The sequence below is a fragment of the Mytilus edulis genome, chromosome 9 (genome assembly GCF_963676685.1).
Source record: "Mytilus edulis chromosome 9, xbMytEdul2.2, whole genome shotgun sequence".
Lineage (NCBI taxonomy): Eukaryota > Metazoa > Mollusca > Bivalvia > Mytilida > Mytilidae > Mytilus > Mytilus edulis.
In genome coordinates this window covers 70,370,180-70,395,254 of record NC_092352.1, presented here as the reverse complement: position 1 = coordinate 70,395,254, position 25,075 = coordinate 70,370,180, and the positions used below count along the sequence as shown (strand labels likewise).

Here is a 25,075-nt window from a genome sequence, read left to right as displayed (position 1 = left end):
TCATATTTATATATTTCCTGTTTACAAAACTTTGAATTTTTAAAAAACTAAGGATTTTCTCATCCCAGGCATATATTGCCTTAGCCGTATTTGGCACAACTTTTTGGAGTTTTGGATCCCCTCTCTTCAATTGTGTACTTGTTTGGCTTTATAAATATTTAGATATGAGCGTCACTAATGTGTCTTATGTAGACGAAACGCGCGTCTGACGTACTAAATTATAATCCTGGTACTTTTGATAACTATTTACACCACTGGGTCGATGCCACTGCTGGTGGACGTTTCGTCCCCGAGCGTATGACCATCCCAGTAGTCAACACTTCGGTGTTGACATGAATATCAATAACGTGATCATTTTTATAAATTTCCTGTTTACAAAACTTTGTATTTTTAAAAAAACTAAGGATTCTCTCATCCCAGGCATATATTACCTTAGCCGTATTTGGCACAACTTTTTGGAATTTTGGATCCCCTCTCTTCACTTTTGTACTTGTTTGGCTTTATAAATATTTTGATATGAGCGGCACTAATGAGTCTTATGTAGACGAAACGCGCGTCTGACGTACTAAATTATAATCCTGGTACTTTTGATAACTATTAACACCACTGGGTCGATGCCACTGCTGGTGGACGTTTCGTCCCCGCGCGTATGACCATCCCAGTAGTCAACACTTCGGTGTTGACATGAATATCAATAACGTGATCATTTTTATAAATTTCCTGTTTACAAAACTTTGTATTTTTAAAAAAACTAAGGATTTTCTCATCCCAGGCATATATTACCTTAGCCGTATTTGGCACAACTTTTTGGAATTTTGGATCCCCTCTCTTCACTTTTGTACTTGTTTGGCTTTATAAATATTTTGATATGAGCGTCACTGATGAGTCTTATGTAGACGAAACGCGCGTCTAGCGTACTAAATTATAATCCTGGTACTTTTGATAACTATTTACTGTCAGCTAGTTCAATGCCAATAACAGCTACTTTACAAATCATGCACCTCAAACTAAACTAAACAAGTTGAAGAGCTTTATGACAAAAACTTTTCAACATATGATACGTCTACGGTCAACTTTACCTGATGGAGTTCAAACCTTACCTAAGTTGCTTAAAATTAATAAATCTACCAATACCCTATTTCAGATTTTGTTTATAAATCATGTCTCTCACAAAATATACTGACTGCTAAGCGGACAATACACTCAGGGACTGAAGTCCACCAGCAGCCGTATCGACTCTGTGCTGATAAAGATTAGAACAACACTTTATTAACTTCATGCGGAAAAGTAAAATTGATCTGAAACAATTCCATAACAGCAAGTGCACATCTTCAACATATATTGAATCATTTATGAAGGTTTTATGAATCTTAATTGAAATTCAAAGGAGCAAATAATAAAAACACAGAACAATCCGCTCTCTGTTTCGTTCATTCAAACGATGATCTTTGACTGCTAGTTATCGATATAATACAAAGCGGTTTAAAACTTCGTCTATATGACTACATGTTTTTGATCATTTACCTATCTAAACATAAATAAATGTCTGAATACCAGAGGACTTTAAATAGTTGTTCTGTGGAAAGTTAGATAACTTCCGCACTCGGAATTTAACCTGAACGAAGGATGTAAATTAAAATCATAAAATCTGTAAGGAAATTTACAAAAAAAATGATTTTGTTTTAAATCTGTAAATATAAAAAAGAAAATGTGGTATGATTTCCAATGAGACAACCGTCCACAAGAGACTAAAAATGACACAGAAATTAACAACTATAGGTCACCGTACGGCCGTCAACAATGAGCAAAGCACACTTTCAAAACACTAGTTATTGAAACGAACGAAATAACATTTTCTATAGTGAATATAATTATGCAATTTGAAACAGAAATACTGTTACAGAAATCCGTGTTGGTGTCCGTGTAACTTAAAATGACTTGTGCAGTAACGTTTTCAGTCGTTTTTCCCCGTAATTATGTTGTATAGATATTTGTGTCAAAGGCGTTGTTTAGAAATTCCGAAACATCTGATCATGCACAAACATAACGTATTAATTGGGATATATAATATATACGCAATTCGAAGGGAATATAGGTGCTTTTTAGTGCTGAGAATAGGAAGTTCGCACCCATCATTGTGTGAGTCATTCCCTTTTCAAACCTTATTCAAATATCTGTATTTAAAGTACTTAAAACAATGAAAATTGCACTTAATAAATTGTATGAGACTTTATCGAAATATTTAAAAGCGGACGACGTATAACATATATGAGTACCGTAACACTTGTCGATTTATAAATAGGACATACAACATGTACAAATGATAGAAAAATCAACCTATGGTCTATTTTTGCCGAAGTAGTTGCAACATTGGTTCCTTGTAATTTAATAGGAACTTATGAAAGGACATTTAGAAAAGATATGTTATAAATCACGTACGTACACAACCAATACTACTGTTAAACTGATACTGCATGTATAAATACTTGCGTTTAATTTTAACAAGACACTTATTTATAAATATAATGTATGACATACTTTCTTATTTCCTGTCAGAGTGATGTTTCACAACTTATAACTGTTTCACAGAAGTAGGGTGTGATTATTATAGGTGGCGGCATATTAACTTCCTCGTTTTATTTTGTGAATGAACATGTTCGCAAAGTTTTCCATGATGTGTATGGAGGCACTGGTTATTGTTGTCATATACTCAGTAAAAATAAAATGTAAGTATGCAATAAATTCTTAAATTTCCCAATACAATCGACACTTTTTATTCATAACGATCATCACCATCACCTTGTTCACAAAACACGTATGATGTGTTTTATTTGTGTCTAACAATATTCAACAATTATACCAGGTTTGTCATTTAAAACGATGGACGCTTGTTCCGTCAGCATAAGACTTAAGTGAGGCTTTTAGTAAACGAAAACAAAATTTAAAGTATTTAAACTGTCAACAGTGATGCATGTAATCTATTTATTGTTTGGTGTAATTTTGACATCACACAAAAAACTATTAACAAGTTATGACATTTTACTTAAATTAAGTATTTTTATGTACTTATTACCAGGAACTACTCATCTTTTACTAGATATCAATTTGAAAATAGTTATCGAAACGAGTAATTGCATTATTGAAAATGTGTTTGTATTAAAAAATACTAAACTAAGAAATATGTACTTATAATAATTTTACTCACTTGGGTAAATGAATTACTTAGTACTTTTTTAAGTAACAACTTTCTGTTTTAAGTAAAAAGAAGTTATTTGAATTTAGGAAAATTGTTGAAGAGCTACTTTTTTTTTGTGCTAAAATGCAGTATGAAAGTTACTGGAATTACTTCTGATATTAAACTTGGAAATACAACTTCTTATTAATAGGTAGTACCAGGGGTGTGGAAATGCTATGCCCGACTCGCCCGACTCGTACATTTGAACAACCGGACAAGTAATTATTTTTGTCTTGGTTGCCCGTGGACAAGTAAAAAAATATACAAGACGAAGTTCAAATCCAACGAAAATATAGAATAAATTTCAAAACGTATCAAGATGTTTAATTTATTTAGAAGAAACCAATGGTCAGCAAGTAAAAACATCAATGTTCATGACCCATAAATATTGCAAAATAACGGGAAAAGATCGATTACCAAAATAAATAAAATAAGTATGCGAACCTGAGTCGCGTAACATTGCATTGACTTTGTCCATTGACCCGGGATCGTCAATAAGGTTTTATCCATCATTCACCGGAAATGTCATTTCTTTAGATTTTGTATCGATATTCAGATTGATAAATACTTAATAAAACACCGGACAAGCAAGACAAAAAGAGTAATGAGTCAAGGAAAACTTAAATGCAAATGGAGGACAAGCAGCATTAAAAAAAAATATACGGAAGCGAGAATTTCAGACATCGTGGATATCAGATTGGCCCTGGCTATCTAGGATGGGAACTTAAATAAATGTTTTGTCTTTCTAAAGATGAAAGGTCAACATTATTTGTTGTCAAAGTAGTAAATAGAAGGGATGATTTTATCGCCCATCAAGACAATAGTTATCAAAGGTACCAGGATTATAATTTAGTACGCCAGACGCGCGTTTCGTCTACATAAGACTCATCAGTGACGCTCATAATCAAGAAAAAACAAGTATGTCAGTTGAAAGAAACCCAAAAACAATAGTTTATCTATTAATTAGTTTCCATTTCTTTACTCACTGTCATCAAAATTATTATATGTACATGTACCTACTGGCTACAATTTTTATTCAAAAACTGCTGCAAAATTGTCCTTTACATGTCATTTCATTGGTTGGTTTGATGTTAGGTTTCTGTCCCATTGATGTTAACCCATTTCCTATTGTTTTAAATTTTTAAACATTTAATCAAATGAATTTTATTTGTTTGTGATGCAAAACAGTGTTATTAGGAATCATATATAAGGCTTAGCTAACAATGGAATGCTTCAATATTTATTGGGACCATCAGGGCAAGTAACTTATTTTCCGGACAAGTAGTATTTACAGTTTTACTTGCCCAGGGACAAGTGCTCGCAACAAATATTTCCACACCCCTGGGTAGTATTAGGCACTATATTATGTCAGTTACTTGCATAAGGTTTAATAATTTAACAAACACTTACCTGAAATGTTACTGATGTTGGTTTCACAGTCTTAAATTGCGTCAGTTTTGATAAATATATAATTCTTAGAAATACCTAAAAACCTGCTTGCTTTCGATTACTTTACATAACTTAGAATTTGACTTTAAATAACTAAAAACGATTCTTAAAATAACTAAGTCATTACTTTAAATTATTTTCGTATCAAAATTCCTTTAAGCGGTCATTTGTCATTTTTAACATCATTTTTAAATTCTTACAAAACTTGATAATCATAAACGTACTAAATTGCATCATATTGCCAGTAGATTTTGATATGACACTGAACAAATTTTTAGCCAATTAAAATTAATCTTTCCTTTGATTTTGAAAAATTACTGTTTCTCATTCAGATTTAAGTACTGAGTTTGATGAAATACCTGCACAATTGACAAACATGAAAACAAAGGAATACATTAAATTTTACAAAATGTGTACTATTTCTATTAAATGAAAATGTAGCACATAGAGCCCATGTGAACTTACAACAAATTAATATAGAAATGAACTAAAATAAAGAATATAGTATATGATCTTTCTTTGAAAGGTATGTTACTATTTCAAATTATTTGCATTTGTAATAAAACAATGCGGAATCTTTATTCTTATCTATATCATGTATTCATTGTATATGTAAAAGAATCACTCAAAACTTACAAATACATTTACTGATTCTAGTAATAGAAATTACTTGCCATAAGTAAAAGGATGGCACTTATAACTACTGATACAAGAAATGCTAAGACTATTAAAAGAAATACTCAATATCTATTAAAATAATTGCTTACTATTATTAAAAGAATCACTAAATGTGTATCAAAATAATTACTTAATATTAGAAAAGAAATGCCTTATGTGAACTTAAAAACTTACTTACTATTTATGGAAAAAATAACTTAATATTTATTTAAAGAATTACTTACATTTAGTTACTACATATTTACTTACACTTACTTGGTATTACTAGTAATTATTAATTTTTTGACAACCACTTTTAGTAGATTTTTTACTAGATCTGAGTAACAACAAATCTTGTTTTAAGTAAAATCTAGTAATTTATTTGTTTTGGTGTAAATAAAGCAATTAACAGCTTAAACAATTTTGTATGTGGTTCCTCCAAGAACTACAATATATTTGCTTACAAAACAACCCTCACATGCAAAATTTGTAATTTTAGGGCAATTATTGAAAAAGACTAATAAATAAGGTAAAACACGAAAAACGTTATATATTTTCTGCGTGTACTGGCTAATTTATACCTGCAATCATTGCTTCCTTTGTACGGTAAAAACTGTCATAAATTATGTCATTTTCGGGTTAACAAATCACTCATGTATAAACGCCAGACATATACCTCACAAATGGCACTCGAATCAGTCAACCAAACATTCCAAAAAAAAAAAACAACAACAAAAAAAAAAACAGAAAAAGAATGTTTGTCTGCATTTAAAACACAATATGATATTTATTCAAAACATGTGATTGTCTGTATTTATCTCAACATTATTAATTGTTTAGGCATAGGAAGTGGTATCAGCTAATTTCGTTGAATCTTCCAGATTTTCAATTTGTGTGTCTTGTATAGCATGTATAAGATAGTGAAAGAACTTTCTGGTTTACAATTATCGCAATCATCTATAATTTGGTTATCCGTCGTTTTTTCTCTCCGTCTAACATCGTGTCGAGGCTAATTTTGAATGCAGTTTACACTAGATTGTAGTCATTTAACATGTTCAACATTGAAATTTTGTTATTGACTTTTTAATTCAAGCTTTTGATAATTCATATTTATTAATGGAGTCGATCCCGATTTCAAATCATTTGAAGTTCAACATGGAATATTGAGAATACAGGTAGTGTGTCGTGAAGTAATGAACATGCTTTCGTTTCTAGACCGTATTTAAGAGATGCAAAATATATTCAAGGGATATGAAAGCTTGTAAGTCACAATCAAACCGACCACAGACAAACAACAGTACACAAAACACAACACAGAAAATTTACGGACCTCCATTAAAAGTGGTGGTGATTTCAGGTGCTCTGAAAAGTCAAGCATATCATGCTCAACATGTGGCATCTGCCGACTTGGTTATTTATGTACAAAAACGTTTTATACATGGTATACAGTCCTTTTCTTTTTATACTATGCATACAAGCAAAACGTGATAAATGGTTACAAAATAACACACCTAGTATAACACATTATTCTAAAAGTCATAAAGTCATCAATGTCGGCAAAAATACAAATCTATACTTTTACTGCGATTTTCACGAATCAACATTAAATGGTAAATTCGGTTATTTTTTAAAAGGAAACATTCCCCTTTTGAATTTCAATGGCAATTCTTAAACATGTCAAATTTATTTTGAAATATTTCAATAAATTGACATAAGCATGCTCGACTTGTGGTTTTGAACTGACTTGTCATTTTCAGGATGTTGTGAACTGCCTTCTGTATTCATTTTATACATTGTAGCTTTTGTATTATCAAATAATATTGATGAGTTTGATAATGTTGAAACGTTGTGTTCCCCCGGCTACAAAATTGCAGGTCAAATTGAGTTTAACAGCTATCAACCACAAAAATGTAAAACAATAGATATAAAGGGACATGAAATCAACCGCTCAACGATAGAAGACACAGCGCAAATTGTATGGATTAACGCATACGTGGTACGGTCACCAGTTATGGAATATAAAGGTAGATATGATTGTCAACACTGTGGTAATTATACGGTCTTATAATTCTAAAGGGAAAACATTCACTGATACTTCCACGTAACTTAATTCATTCAGGAAGAAATTTTGAAACCAATTGACACAAAATACTCTTTCACTGGTTGAGCGTATTCAATTAGTAAATTGAAATGCTTCATATATAAACCTCACCATGGAGTAATCAGAGATAACATTAGTTGGTTTCATCCGATGTGTGTATATGTTCCATTAGAATATCACGTGATCTATTGAATAGAGAAAGTCCGGGTAAACAACTGATAGTATTTGCTACACTGTAGGGTCGCTTTGATTTGATTAGCATTTGATTTTAACATCGAGCTCGATCATCACGTTAGAGACCCTTTTTACGAAACTTCAGAGTTAAGAGGCTGTGCCAATATGCATAGAGCTTGACGTGGAAAGTGAAAAAAATTAAAAATAATTAAACCTTGATTAAAATAAACATCTTAGTCTTATAAGACTATTTAACAAGCAATAACGATCACTTGAAAGAAGAAAAAAACATTTTGGCAGTCAAATAACGGTTACGTCTGGCGTATAAAATTATAATCCTGGTACTTTTGATAACTATTACCATAGAAACTAGTCTATTTGAGACACTATTTGAGGTAAAAACAGGATATTCCGACATGAAATAAAATATCAGAATAAAGAAAAGTGGTCATTGCAAGTAAATATTTTAATAGTATAACCGTAAATGAAAAGCTTAAAAAAATTATCTTAAAAATGTTTATCCTTGGTTTCTATGGTAACAGGAAAATCAAATGATTCAAGTTCATAAATTTTTCAACACAAATAAGCAATCTTTGGGTCAAAATTTAAAAAAAATCAAGATGTATATAATATAAAATATGGTACTGACAAAAATGAGTGACTACCATATAAATCAAAGAAAAAATAAAATTGGGTAGACTTTTGTATTTATAATGGTGGCAGCTACCCAAAAATTTGCTGTTTTTGAAGCAATTTTATACAAAAACTACAAATATTGTCATCTTATTATGCTTATAGGGGTCAATATCATAAAAAAGTACACATATCAATATAATTTGTACTGACAAAATAAATCTTACACAAAAGTGCATTCAATTTAGTAGGAAAATATACATAAAACTCCATGGCAACCATATGTTTTGCATAGCAACCAATTGAAAATGAAAATAAACAATGTTGATTTTTAACAAAATGCACTAAATTAGTCACTTGAAGCTGCTGGTGATAAAAAAAAAACCCACAATAACAATCAAATTGTGCGTTAGGATATGAAAAACTCTTCTTAGCAAAACTAACTCATGACATAAATGCCTAGTACCAACTGATACTTGAAAATACCAACTTTCAATTCATAGATAACAAGCACAATTTACAGGCGGAAACCCGGTTGAAACAGAACAAAAGAATCGAATTTCTCTGTTAGAGACGGCGATAAATGCTTACTGTAATGTTTACTATAGTAACAAAAAAATAAAAAATAATATGATCGAATAAAATGACAATTTCTTCCCCATTACGAAGGGTTTTATTTTAAAAACACCATTTGCATAAGGTTTAAGTTTATCTATTACACAGTTAAGCAGAACAATTAGATACCAAGTCGATGACATGGGTATCTATCAAGTTGGAAGTAGAAAATGCATAACCTCCGATTTAAAAAAAAATAATTACCACTGACGGAGAACATATTTATCTACTAGTTCAGCAATTTTCGGGTCTGCCCTTCCATTATGTGACTCAAGAAAAAAAATATAAAAAATGGGAAACAATTGTAATGAAAAGAGAAAATCAAGTGTACCTTTTTATGTTAGTGCGTATTTGAGTTGAATATTTTGTCTTGAAAACGTACAAAACAAAAATATTTGATACATCATCTCGCTTCAGATTCTATCATTTTTATATATTAAAGCTACAGGTTGACTTTATAACATAAAAAAAAATCACAGTACTAAAAGATAAAATATATGGGTCAAGTGAAATACCTACATGTATCTAATGAATCATAAAAACAGAGTAGGCGTGTGTGAATAGTTTTTTTTTACTAAAGGTACTAGACGACAGTCTTTCAATTTGAATGATGAAAATGCATATCTTCGAAAAAAATAAAAACAATTGTGTGTGCATGATAAATAAGGTTTATAGTCCTCAACCACTAAAAAAATCTAGTCTGCCCTTCCATAAATTTTTTAATTAAAATGTTTTTAAATGTTTATGAATTTTTCAAATATCACCTGACAACCGATTAGACTTTATAGTTTAAAGTTGAATGAATGCAGACAAGATTATTAACTGATGCGCATTAGCTAGTAGATATATTTGTCTTTTAAAATACAACTGACAGGTAAGTATCGTAATGGTGCTATGCGGATAAATTTATCGGTTTTCAAGAGCAAAATTGGCAGCGCGTTATCCCTACAATGGCTTCCATTTCTACGATTGTGAAAATTAACTGGCGTAATAGGGAGATCATTTTGACGAAGAAGAATTCTGACTGTTTAAAAATATAAATACCTGATAAAAACTAAAATAGCATAAACAGATCAATTATGCATCATGTGCATAATGATATTTTATTTAAAAATATGTGAAGTAACACTTCTTATTACATAGCAACCAACATATGTGGTGTAAAAGAGAGACGAAAGATACCAGAGGGACATTCAAACTCATAATAAAAAATAAACTGACAATTCCATGGATAAAAAAGAAAAAGACAAACATGCAATAGTTTACAAAACACAATACAGAAAAATACTGATTAAGCAACTCGAACCTCGCAAAAAACTTAGGGGTGATCTTAGATGCTCCAGAACGGAATGCTGAGCCTGCTCCACATCAAACACCCGTAATTAAATTATATGATTTCATGATAAATCAAAACGAATCAACTTTGTTCGATGATTTCATTCATTCGATCTTTCTTTGAAACAGCAATAAGCGAATAATTGCATAGGCTCTTGTAGGAAAATGTAACTGGATCAAGGTCCAAGTTTAAGGGAATTCGATATAGTTACAGAGGAGGTAATTACGTTGCTAACGTAAAATGTCAAATTGGGACATATCGGGAAAAGATGCATTTTCGACTGATTTTTGTCATTCAAACTGAATTTGAAAACGAGTTCATGGACACATCTTTTTTTAAAATGACATTTGGATTGATTATGTATGAAGATAATTTGTACCAATCTTCAAGAAAGTGTCAATAATGCATTTTTTTTTTAATTTAAGGAAACAGTCAGCCAAAAAAATTCTTTAGAGTCTACCCAATTTTTTTTCAATTAACATTAAAGATATTTAATATTACATTACACAATTATAGATTATCGTTGATCATCTCAACGAGATTGATTTTCTCGCTTGAGCCGTGACGGCGAATGCGAGAAAAGCAATTGAGTTGAGATGATCAATGATAATCTGTTTATCGCTATTTTACCTATGACGACGTTGTCAATTTCATGTCAATTTCGTTAGCAACGCCACGTGCCTGCTTAGTTTCTAGCGTTAATTTTCCATCTCAAGCGAGTAGAATGATATGAAAAATTATCACAAAAAAAAGATAATACATCTTATCACTGTTAGTCCAGATTTGTGTATACATATGATACAAATTGGGTCTTATTCCTTAATGTTTTCAATTCAAATTCCTTTGCATTTTCCCGTTGCCATAGCAACGTATTACAAAAACATCATCACTGATAAAAATGTTTTATATGATTTTCAATGGTTACCTTACTTTGTACTTACAACAAACACATTCCTAGTCATACATTTTTGTCTCGGTAGCCTGCAAATGTGTTGCTTTTTGTCTTATTTTTGTACGCTCTTTGTACTCGTAACTAAGGGAACATTTTCCTTAGATACAAGATGTAATAATGTGATCGAAAACTTTTTTTTTCTCTAACATCTTTTTATGATATAACAAATCAATTAAGAGCGCTTTAAACTGAATCTAAATTTTTGCACATTCCATGTTTGTACAGTACGAAGATCTATGCTTATTGGCACGGCCTCATAAGTGGCAACGTTTGTGTCGTAAAAAGAGTTTCTATGGGAAATTGCATTGTTTATATATTTTCGGAATTGCACTCTACAAATGCAAACAAATATCAGCCCAGGCGTAAACAGTTCTGTATTTGACATGAAAATATCGATGATATGGTAATGTTGATAATTTATATTAACTGTTGTCAAAACTTTGCATTGTTCAAAATATTCCACTAATCTCTTTGCGGTCTGCACGATTTTTTATGAACGAAGATTGAATAATATTGCAATAATATCTTCGCACTAAGAGATACTTTGAAAAAATCTAGTTTAGTTGACAAAATCTTAAAGTAAGGTTTTTAATATTCCCGGTAGAAGTCATTATTGGATATTTTCATATTTTCTACCTAATCCTTGATAACAATTTGTATGATAAGATGCATTTAATTCTATGTTTCAAAAACCATTATATTTAATTGAGAGTAGAAATTTGAAATATATCACAGAGACAACACCCCGACCAAAGAGCATAACACAGCATAAGGCCACCAATGTGTATTCAATACTGCAAGTAACCCCATACCCTGAGTCGGGCTTAAGAGCTGGCATCTTAACATCAATGAAAATATATATTTGTATGTTAGAATAATGAATGTTAACTTAAGAGTCTTACTTATCTGTTCCGGTTCTTGTGGCAAACAAACTGAACCTACTATTTGAAGATAGTCATCCATTTTAAGCTTTGTTTGACATTCTTTTCTTTTCTGTTTTTTTATATCAATTTTATGATGAACAATTTATTTGGCTTGTTTTAGGATGTTTTAAAGTACTTGTATCCTCTAGAACAGTCAAAACATTAGATCATTGGCAAAATATTACAGATAATGGTGTACTAAAATGTTCGAGGTATTGTAGAAGTAAAGGTTATGCACAGCAAGAACAGGTCATTTTATTGCAGGTAAACATGCATACCATTGTTCAAAATTAAGGACTTGTAGTATTGTAATAGATCTACTTCAACTCTTTAACGATGTGTCATTTTCTTTTCATGTTTTACTATAAATAAAATAAATAGAAACATCCTTAATTACTTTTCAGAAATAAACGTCACATAAAGTAAGTTTATAATGTGTATATCATGTATACGTAAAGTGCATTTTTATTTGGCCTTTAAGTTGGTATTTCACGTAGTTACTTTTACCCCCAAATATATGTGAAGTATTCAACCTTTGATTTAAAGAGAAGCTAAAAATACCAAAGTGATATTCAAACTAAAAAAAAATGAAGTAGTATTTCTTTACTTTTGAAAACTATTTTAGGTACATAAGAGATTGGTAAACATTTGAGTATAATGCAAATATTTCAAATATTTGCTTTTAATATCCTTTCGAAGGTTCGTTTCGTTGTATTGATCGTTTAATGTTAATCTAACAACGATACTCTTGGGATCAGTTCTTGGGATCAGTTCTAAATAACGACAACAGTATTATACCGCTGTTCAAAGGTCATGAATCGATTGAGAATAAACAAATCCTGGTTACAAACTAAAACCGAGGATAACACATCAAATATTAGAGGAAAAAAACGAAACAACAGAAATCCTGAAGTGCAACAAACAAACGGCAATGCAACACACAGAAACGAACACGAAGATAACACCTACCTTTTTCCTGACTGAGTACAGGCCATTTTAAGAATAAATGGTGGGTTGAACTTGATTTTGTAGCTAGTAAAACCACGTGCTTTTATAGCAATGCTAAATATAACACTATAATGTCAATATAACATGACAGGGATACAGTTAAAATAAATGCAAGAGTATTCAGGACAGGGAAACGCTTTCAAATATCTACCAAGAACTGTAAACAAGTAAAGTATGACCAAAGCAGTCAGTAGAACAGTTATCATGACTCTTCAGAGCAGATGCAGACAGAAGCAATTTTACTTCTGCAGAATTTTGAAAATTATAGCGTAGGCCTGTTTTTGGATAGCTCTTATTTGACATTACTATAACTTAAACAGTATATTAATAACACAAAGCTGAGAGGGTGATAGAGCAGATTGGTACCCCGAGAAAACATTGTCAACCGCGGCGAAGCCAAAATTATTTATTTCTTTAAAAAAACTATTTTGGATCACAATATTGTAAATTGACGTATAAAATTCAAAATCAGTTCTTATCACTATTTTGTATAGTATTAATTGTCATACATTATTCTTTCACACAATTCCCGGTCGCGCGTTACATCGTTATAACTTTTCCCTTACACTATACACCATAGCACCACACACTTTCTACCATTGCATCATATGCCATACACCATTACACCATACACGTATATTGCTTATATTTAGTGGTGTCACAGTTAAGAAAAAGGGGAAAGAATCGTGGCTTTAATAGTTTGAACACCTTTGGTCATTTGTGAAGCAGATTTTCCATAACGGTCAACAAAACCATGGTAACGCCGCTTAATATGTACAAGGGGTGACCTACATTTAATTACCTAGGACCCATAATTTACACAAACGCTGATTGAATGAGACTGTGTTGCAAGATGCAAAGTTGGAATACTCATTTCTTTCAACATACATACAAAAAAGCTATTGAAATCATGTGACTGTATAGAAAGGCATGTTTGGTGTATAAGCAAGTGATGTAAATTTCAAAACGTAATTCATAAGTAAACAATGCAATTCAACATTTATTGAATATCCTGTACCAAGTCATGAATTGTTTGTTTCTATGTATATCATGTATAACGCATTATCGATTGCTTTTGTTACACTTTAGTGTTTTTGTTGATTTCCTCTTATAGTCCTCTGTTTAAGTTTGTAACCCGAATTTGTTTTCTCTCAATCAATTTATCACTTTTGAACAGCGGTATATACTTCTGTTGACCTTTATTGTTATCAATGCTCCTCAACTTCGTACTTTATTTGGCCTGTTTAACCTTTTTGGATTCGAGCGTCACTGATGAGTCTTTTGTAGACGAAACGCGCATATGGCGTATATACTAAATTTAGTTCTGGTATCTATGATGAGTTTATTTACAGGGATTTAAATGCTACTGTGCTAAAAAAGTATTAAGTAAATGGTATGAAAAAGGAGAAGTGGAGGAGGTTTCAACTGGTGAATGTTCAAGACAGTGCCCTGGTGAGAACAATGATCGTTGTGGAGATACGGACTGTGATAATGTTGTGTCTGCGTATAAGTTCAAAGGAGATAATACTGAAGGTATAGTATAGCTATAAGCCTATAACTAATACGTTTAGAATTATTAAGTACTGTTAACTAATCTTCTGACAGTGGAGGTATAGAGAAATTAGGACATTGGGTTATCATTTGTTTCAAGTAACATGAGTAACTTTAATCATGATTTGTGCTTTGTTTTTTTTGTTTCTAAGTTCTGGATTATTTTCAAACTATTGAATTCGGTTTGTACTGCAAACCTCCGATTATTGTCTTGCTTCATGTTTTAAAATCAATTATAGGCATACAGTTTTATAAAAGTTTGATACGCATCCTTTTTAAAATACCACTCGAAGTCTAACGTTTTGAAGATGTGTTTGTCAAATTTGAATCTTATTATCTTCATCTGTTTAAAATAAGTAACTATAACTATACAGCAGATACATACTACATCCTTGGAAATCGGTTCTGGAAATACATTTAACAATCGATGATGTATTCAAGAGCTGGCAGCTGCTACTCAGACTTTGTAAAACGTCACCCGAGTCTGGAAGGAAGGTTGATGACCCAGGGGTATGTCAAAAAATGTCTTGTCCTTTTTCTTAAAAAAAAATCCTTGTAAGATAACAAGTTCTTGTTGATAAATGTCACGTACCAACTTAACAAATAATACTCGATAGTACAAATTTGAGGTACTGACGTGGTTTATTATCTTGTTAATGTGTTGTAGTAGTCTTTTATTTGTCTGTTTTAAAATCATTTTTATTTTTTGATCTATTTGTTTTGGATTTCCATTTGACGTGGCGAAGTATCACTACATCCCGTCGTTGTTTTTATATGCTGTGTGCAAATTTTGTATTATTGTATTTCAGTTTTGCTTATGTGCTTTGTCTGATTAAAATTATAACACAATGTTGGCTGTTGTACCCATATTTTGACATGTTTAGTTATTGTATCTGTTTGTGTTATTGTCCAGATATTGAAAATGTATGAGACTGACATTTAGCTAGCTATATAACCATGTTTATTCCGCCAATATCTACATCATAATATGTCTGTAAACTTCAGGTATATGACAGCTGTTATCCGCTCGGTTGATGTATTTGAGCTTTTAATTTTGCCATTTAATTCGGGACCTTTTGTTTTGAATTTTCCTCGGAGTTCGGTATTTAAATGATTTTACATTTTTCGGGTTATGTTTTCGCGCAGCAGTTTATATTTATACTATAAAAACTGAAATAAAGCTAGTTGGCAGACTAAAAAATTGTAACATGTTTTTTTTTTGGCAATTGGAGATCAATAATAAAAGTTTATGTATTCTTTCAAATTAGGGATGTCAACGAGAACTCGAATATTCGAGTATCGCTCGTTACTACCGAGTATTGAATACAAAAATGATAATGATCGGTTTCCTGTTAGAATATTGCTGTTTACTTTACATAAAATATATTAAAGTGATCTTCTTGAAAACCTCATTTGGAAAATTTATTAGCCATCACTGATTAATCTTACTTGTAAATAAGATTCATTTTGTTTCGAATGCTCTATGCTAAATATTTATTTAAAAACGCTTCCGAGCAAACATGAACTAAACCCAGGCTAATACTTTAAGGTAAACATGTTTCAACCATTCCGTCACATCGGTACCGTTAGAGCAAATATTTTCATCTGTAAGACTATAATATAAAAAATTTGAATAAAAATTTGACACGAAAATTATTCGAAAAATAAATTAATTGGTTGTTTCCTCTGGTGACCCTCAGTGAATAGTAAAACTTTTAATCCTTACGTCTTTGTTAACAAACCCTATATTTTTGTAAATGAGTTTGTAACAGTTATAATGTTTTAGATTGATATTTATGAAACTATACGGATTATATTATTGTGCATTACCTAATTAGTACAAATATAGGTTATGAACTATTTATTATGGTATGTAATTTCTTGTCACAGATACTTATATCTAACATCTTTAAATACTTAAATTTCTATATTTGTCATACTCAAACTGTGTTATATATATTAGCAATACGATTGATATATGTCTAAAACACTTCTTAACTGAAAATTTATCCTGCTGATATGGATTTTATTTCTCTCTAGAAGAAGAATTTTTTTCAAGCCTTTGAAATTCTTGAAGGAAATTTTTAAAATTTTTTGTTAAGTCTTGTTCACCGTTTTAACAATTAATATCATAACATGTATGAATTACAGATCAATGTAAAAAAAATAAACCTTTTTTGCAGATATACATCTTGGAAGTACCTGTTTTTACACAGACCCTTATAGAAATGAACGATCAACACCAATCCGTGGTAACTGTTGCCAGAGATTGCAGTTTAAGTGTCAGACGGTAGATGCATCAGGTATATTAAAAAAGATCAATAATGGGGTTTATTTCGAAGTAACAGAAAACACACAATCTGTTCAAAAATATTTAGAAATGTTCTAGATGTATTCAACTAGGAACAGTTCAGATATACAATATTTCAGATGAACGATTAGAGACTGCAGATGATGAAAAACTTCTTGGTTTAATTTTATACATCGATAATATCCTCAATTACTATGAGTAAATTGATAAAATATCATGGACATTATTAAATAGAATCAACTTATTTTAAAAGATACAAAACTATTTGCCAATGCATCTTATGTTTTCTTATGCCTTTATTCTGTCATTGTTTGATTATTATTGCGGTCTGTGTGTAGCTGTAATGAATGTGTACTAAATAGTTTTTTTACATTATGTGGAACAATGAATACAAATCAGAAGCAATACTTGCATTCAAATCAGTATGGTTCCTAACTATAAAAAGAAAACTTTCATTTTACTGATAATCAAATTATTGATGTAACTTCAGCTACAATGTATTAATTCTATTAAAACTAGCAAAGCCAAAACATTTTTTGAAAGAAAAAGTATATGTATTAAAAAAAGGTACAATTTACTAATTGAAATGAATTGAACGCTAAGCGTTTGATACTTCACTGATTACATTCTGACGCATCACAAACAAACAGCGTGTTTCGTCTCATTTCATTAGCTGAAAGATTCAAACGGAATAACAAGCGTAGTGTACACGTGAATTGATACACGTAATAGACAATGGAATGTACTATGATACTACGAATATAAAAAAGATTTATATAACACATGTATAATTTTGCTATATAAATCTTTGGTAAAGGATTTCAAAGAAGTTTAATAAAGTTGTGTCGTCGCCTTGTTTTCAAATAGTGTGGTTATATAAATGAACATTTCATACTCATCGGTACAACATGTACAAGGGACTAACATGGCTTGCTCCTTTATCTATACTACTAAGAGACCTATTTCACTGAGCCGACACATCTCTGAAACCATAAAAAGTCAAAAGTATTAGTGATAATTATGCTACATAAATATAGTGTGTTATACCTCCTAAATTTGTTTTTGGAACAATCTTTAAAAAATGTACGAATTCGGTGATCGTTATCGATCCACGTCTTATACGCTTTCGCGCATGCTCATCCTACAAAAATTCTGGACATAAGGAAAATACGGACAGTCAAACAAAAGTAGCCTATTCAACCGGTAAAATATAATATGGATGTTCCTAAAAACCTAAATACTTTGAAGGCTAAATTAGTCATCAGATGTCTAATAATGAATTATAATGCACGATTACATTTTTATATTTAAAAAATTCCCTTGCGCCAAAATGCAGGATCTACTTCCCATCCGGAACACCTAAGATCATCCCACATGTCCCAGGTTTTAATTGGGTTTCGTGTTGCTAAGTTTTTAATTTCCTATGTTGTGTTTTGTAGACTGCTGTTTGTCTTTTCGTCGGCTTTCGTTTTTCGCTATTGCTGTGTCGGTTTGTTTTCCACCTTTGAGTTTGAATGATCTTTGGTATCTGTTGTCTCTCTTTTAAAATTTTACACCTCCTTTCCAAAGTACAGACGCATACTGTACATGTAGAAATTTGTGTATTGTTAAAAAAAGTAGATGCTGACAATATGATTTTGCAGAAGCAAAGTTATGAGAATTAATCAGACCTACACAATTTTTTTTAGAGAATCGTGAATGGCCGAGTAGAGATCGAAGAGTGATCGAGTGTGGTCGCGTAGAGATCGGGTATTGGTCGAGATGGTCTGAGATGAAAAAAAATATAGAAGTCGCAGTGATTATGAAGCAATCGGACTTTGGTCGAGTTTATCTGGACTACATATCAAACTAGTTGGCGTTGATCGGGAAATGATCGGATATAACTCGAGCAAAGATCGAAATGATCGAGTACTGATTGGTAAACTATTTGTATTCCTACCAAACTCGATCTCTACACGATCTCTTCCCGATCAACTCAACCGCTACTCGACAAATTCTCCATCTCTTCTCGAGTGACTGGCTCCTCGATCCTTACTCGAATATTCTTGACATGTCAAAAGCTAAAAAGTCAGACCGATAACGACCAAGTTAGACCACCCCGAACATTCATGTCGATAGAGTCAGACCAGTCCCCCATCGCTTTATTTGTCTTGATCGGGATTGATTAATTTGGGCTGATCGGCAGTGTGAGCCTAGATTTATGCTTTTACAACGATTCCGTTTAAGCTAGGTTCAAACTGCCGATCAGACCAACTCGATCAATTTCGACCAAGACAAATTAAGCGATCGGGAGACTGGTCTGTGTTAATCGACAAGAATGTTCGGTGTGGTCTATATTGGTCGTCATCGATCTGACTTTCTACCCGAGAGTTTTTGACATGTCAAAAACATTCGGGAAAAGATCGAGAATAAGGGACATGAGGTCCAAAAACAATACAAACAAAACCTGAGGAGCTAGAAGAAGCGTTGTTTAATCACGAGGATAACGTGATGGTCGTAGTAACTTTGCTGCGAGCTCGTCGCGCAATATCTCTGACAAGTTTCGCGCTTTCGCTACGCTGTCGGTACGATGGTACAGCGACCTTTGCAATCTTACAACGACCTTGTTGCGCTCTCGCTACGCTTCTACTACCACCGGATTTCGACACGATCGCACCACGAACATGTTCTATATAATTAGCGCCGCTCATCAAGATCATAAAAACAAAACAACGATCGTTCCACGTCCTTACTGCGATTTACACGATCGCACTACGATGGTCAAAATTTTCATTTTTTCAGAGATCGATCGTGGCCTAGTGTGACAGCGGTATGAATTACACAATTAACAATTCTATCCGTTATACTATCATGTTCACTAAGACAAAAAGGAGTTTAAAAAATGTTCGTGTAAAAAGGACTGAAATAAATTATCGGCGAGGATTTTTTTTTTGCATGTGTAGAACTAAACAATTAATAAATACGTGTGTGAAATGTCGTAGTTCATCAGGAACAATAAAAATGTACTATTTTGATATTAGTTAGATGCATATTTGTCAGCTTGGTACGGAAGCCGATAAGGGCCATTCAAAAAAAAAAAATTATGTCGTAATTACGACATAGCATGTCGTAATTTCGACATAACATGTCGTTATTACGACATCGCTATGTCGTAATTTCGACATAATATGTCGTTATAACGACATCGCTATGTCGTAATTTCGACATAACATGTCGTAATAACGACATCACTATGTCGTAATTTCGACATAACATGTCGTAATAACGACATCGCTATATATATAAAAGAATATCTATTATGATTGCCAAGAGACTAAATGACACAGAAAATAACAACTAAAGGGCATATCATAATGCCCGCAATAATTAGAAAAACCCCCGCATAATCAGCTATAAAAGAGGGACGAAAGATACCAGAGGGAGAGCCCCCGAAATGCTGTGTGGCAGACAGTGTTATTAATTAATTATTAGCTCCCTTGGTAAAACTCCAAATTTCATATTCATTTTTTCTTTAACTGTAAAATAAATGAAAATAAAAGAGAAATCTTTCTAAAATATTATATACAAAAATATGTGAATTTTAATACACTTAATTTTACTGATAAACTCGTGATTATACTAAATCCATCAACACCAAATGATGTAAAAGCAGTTGTTTCTTTTATTAAAGAGTTATTAGAACTGAGGAAAGGAGAACAATAACTGTTTTTATCATTATATCTATTATAATATTGTCGAGTTTTCATTATGTTTGATCATGTTTGTTTTGTATTTGACATAACCTAAATTGGTTTTTGTCTGTGTTGCAAATAAAGTTATCTTATCTTATCTTATCTTATCTATTTAATGTATTTCATTGTTAAATAATTTACATGAAGCTTAATAAGTATATATTTGTTAATTGCATAGCTTTTGCTATTTGAATTCATTGGTTAAAGATATTTATTTATATTGTAAAGTTTAATATTTGTATCGTCGCAAAATCTTTGGTCACCTTCTTTGGTTACCTTCTGTGAGAAACTTATATATCTTATTATAGATCCCAATTCAGTGTAATAAGTTACCGACTGTGGAAGGGCTGTATAGCCAGTTAAATTATTAGATGAGGACTGACATTGAGTGCTACCAAGGCAAGCCAAGCTTTCCACCTCCCTTTATATAAACGCAAACTCCGTGGCTTGTTGTAATAAGGCTAAATTAAAGTATTGATTGCTCTTTTTCTACTGTAAAACGTTGGACACTATGTTCCTACAACACAACGTTACACTTAAAAAGCGGCGTCGAAGAGAGTTTTTGACTTCGATTAATTTTTGCAAGTTTTATTCGGTTTTTTTATATGTTGGTTGATTCTGCTTCTGTTCATTTTGTGATGTCATTTTATCATAAATTACCTCAAGTTGTGGAAATCGATTTAATAATGTTTACCCTTTAAGTTATTTCAACTAAAAATGCATTACTGTCGCAAGTAATGTAGGAAGGAAAGATGGGACGGAAGTAGATATAGGAAGATGTGGTACGGTTTTCCATAAACAATTTTTTTTTTTAGATGTACGAAACTTTTATCATATGATGTTTAACTTTCAAGGTGCATATCATCTGTCATTGTAAAATTTCTATATCTTAATTCAACCCCAATACAAATATATCTGACACTCTGCAAGTAAATCGAACATTTTTACCCTTGGTTAAATTTGAATAGAATTGTATTTTCCCTGGCACATAAGTTGTCGAAATACACCCCTTCAATTACTTGAACCTTGGCTTGAGAATTATTTCCCCAAGTCATCTATAGTGTTTAACTTCTGATATACATTTTAAAATATAGTAATCTACTCCTGGATCGTCCGCGAAAACGGCTTATATAATCCCGGGTTTTTATTAATTCGATGAAACGGTTTTCGTCGCTGTTTGGGATTTGTCTTTCAATTACCTCCATTTCATGCACAAGTTTATATTGACGAAAAGTTCCGGCTTCGCCAGTACAGGAATTAATTTCATCAAGACAGTTATAACATGAATAGCAGGACAAATCGCGAAGTAAAACATTCCGTGAACTTGTATAAGTCTTTTAATATTGGTGATTGCACCTTACTGAAGTGACGACTTTAAATGATCTATTTCGGAGTACTTCCACAACATAAATTTCAATTCGCATTTTACATTTAGAGGACTGTCTTGGTGTCTCCAATTTGTCTTTGCAAAAGTTGGACGAAGTTCATGTAATGAGATTTTCCCCCCATTTCCCCATTCTTTTAAATAAATCGTTAAAAGCTATAAACGATTAATAAAAATTGCAAAATTTAACCTGTGTCGAATCTATGTCCCCGCTTGGAGTCTATAGTAACATGCGCTATTCTTTTTTTTTCGGCAGCAATCATCAACCTCTTTTTCCAAATTTCATAACACGATTTGTTTTAATTATCATGAACATTTAATTGAAACTTTAGCACATGTAAAGACAGAAATTAGCGTCTTTCGGATTTTAGACGTTTGGACAAATTGGCTACCGTTTTGTAATGTGTGGAAGCATTTTATTCCTTTAAGACCCAAACATGTAGTTAATAAGAAAAGAATCTTGGCATTTTTTACTCTTCGTGTATCTAACTTTTGTTTTGATCAATTATAAAAAATACGCGTTAACTGCTTTGAAAAATGAAATATCAACTTGGACAAAATGGCTACCGTTTGAAAAACGACTGTGTAGAGAAGATTTTATTGAATCAGCAATATTTGAACTCACGAACAATGAGGCAAATGTTTGTACTTTTGTTAGATATTATTATTGTCTTACTCTTTTTATTCATTTTCTGCTATATCTACTTACAAAATTCACTTGCAGTCGTTGAGTTAACGAAAAACGTCGTTGGACATTTTTCTTATTCCAGCTTAATATGAAGCCACCGAGTCAAATGAAATTTTGGCAAAATAACGGCTTTAACGCCACAAAGAACCGACACATGTCGTTGTTCCTACCAAGAATCAAGAAGATCAGAGAATAAGAAATAGGATCACTATACATAAGAGTTAAAACAGTTTTTCATAAATGTAACGTTGGACATCCGGTTTTTTTCACATAGCTTTGTTAATCTAATCCTCAAATATACTAGATATTACTTAGTATATGACCAAGAGCTGTAAAAACATAATTTGAAACATGTATTGAATTTGTTTTAATATTGGTTCGTGTTTTTTAACATTTTTATTTTGTTTTGCGGATGAAATTTCGAAGATTCTGTTTTAAATCCTAGAGGTTGTAGGAACATCGTGTCCAACGTTTGAAAGTGGAAAAAGAGCAACCAATACTTCAATTCACCCTTAATACAAGAAGGCATGTAGTTTGCGCTTATTTAAAGGGAGGTGGTAAGCTTGGCTTCCCTTCTGAGGACTCAATGTCAGTCCTCATATATTTCCACATATAATTTTTCCAACAAGTAGAAGTTTCATTAGACCTTGACTGGCTCTACAGCCCTTCCACGGTCGGTAATTTATTAAATACTTTGATAGGATCTATAAAATATATAAGATTCTCACAGAAGGTAACCAAAGAAGGTAACCAAAGATTTTGCGACGATACAAATATTAAACTTTACAATATGAATAAATATCTTTGACCAATGAATTCAAAAAGCAAAAGCTATGCAATTAACAAATATATACTTATTAAGCGTCATGTAAATTATTTAACAATGAAATACATTAAATATGTAATTTGGAGTTTTACCAAGGGAGCTAATAATTAATTAATAACACTGTCTGCCACACAGCATTTCGGGGGCTCTCCCTCTGGTATCTTTCGTCCCTCTTTTATAGCTGACTATGCGGGGGCTTTTCTTATTATTGGGGGCATTATGATGACCTATAGTTGTTAATTTCTGTGTCATTTAGTCTCTTGGCAATCATAATACATATTCTTTTATATACATAGCGATGTCGTTATTACGACATAGTGATGTCGTTAAAACGACATAGTGATGTCGTTATTACGACATGTTATGTCGAAATAACGACATAGCGATGTCGTTATAACGACATGTTATGTCGAAATAACGACATAGCGATGTCGTAATAACGACATGTTATGTCGAAATTACGACATGCTATGTCGTAATAACGACATAATTAAAAATTTTTTAATGGCCCTTATCGGCTTCCGTAGCTTGGATGTACCTACCGGAATAATACATCAAAGTGACATGCATGCAGTATGCTTCTTTAAAAAGTAAAAAATGCATACAAGTATTATAAACCGAAACACGAAATATTAAAAAAACTAAGGATGACAAAATACATGTACATGTACAAGGAGGTATTAAACTTTTTATTAATACATTTAAATGAATGTTTTTATTAATCTGATTGCAAACACATATTAATGTTACTTCACAGATATAAAAGGTGCACAGAGGAAATCCAGAATCATTTGATAGGAGACAGTTAGATTTCGCCGTGAAAACAGTCTTCTCCGTGTTGAAGGCCGTACATTGACTTATAATGGTTTACTTTTTTTAAATTGGTATTTGGATGGAGAGTTGTCTCATTGGCACTCACACCACATCTTTCTATATCTATTTATTGGGAAGTAATGGAAAGCCAACGGGGTCAAAATTCTTACTTCGTAACTTGTCAATTTGTAACTTGTAACAGTGTGATTTGTCAATTTGTATATTGCTGTTTTGTAACTTGTCGATTCGTAAATTGTCAATTTGCATATTGCTGTTTTGTAACTTGTCGATGCGTAAATTGTCAATTTGCATATTGATGTTTTGTAACTTGTCGATTCGTTAAATGTCGAGATGTAATTTGTGAATTTGTATATTGCTGTTTTGTAACTTGTCGATTTGTAAATTATCAATTTGTATATTGTTGTTTTGTAAGTTGTCGATGCGTAAGTTGTCAATTTGCATATTGATGTTTTGTTACTTGTCAATTCGTTAAATGTCGATTTGTATACAGTAACTGATGTTTTGTAACTTGTGGATGCGTAAATTGTCAATTTGTATATTGTTGTTTGTAACTTGTCGATTCGTTAAATGTCAATGTGTGATTTGTCATCGTTGTATTATTCTAATGATCATCATGACGACAGATGGCGCTCTTCTTTCGTTCTTCTTCGGTGATTAAGCCTCCTGT

The 25,075-nt window shown here is 31.9% G+C and overlaps 1 protein-coding gene across 1 annotated transcript in view; it reads left to right on the top strand.

The window, feature by feature from the left end:
* The first annotated feature begins 2,334 nt into the window (after positions 1-2,334).
* Positions 2,335-25,075, top strand: part of LOC139488931 (uncharacterized) — a 39,908-nt gene continuing 17,167 nt past the window's right edge. The window contains exons 1-5 of the mRNA XM_071274910.1: positions 2,335-2,726; positions 7,141-7,365; positions 12,197-12,339; positions 14,436-14,616; positions 16,818-16,937. Coding sequence (XP_071131011.1) covers positions 2,648-2,726; positions 7,141-7,365; positions 12,197-12,339; positions 14,436-14,616; positions 16,818-16,937 — 748 coding nt within the window. The 5' untranslated portion in view covers positions 2,335-2,647. The remainder of the gene's footprint in view (positions 2,727-7,140; positions 7,366-12,196; positions 12,340-14,435; positions 14,617-16,817; positions 16,938-25,075) is intronic.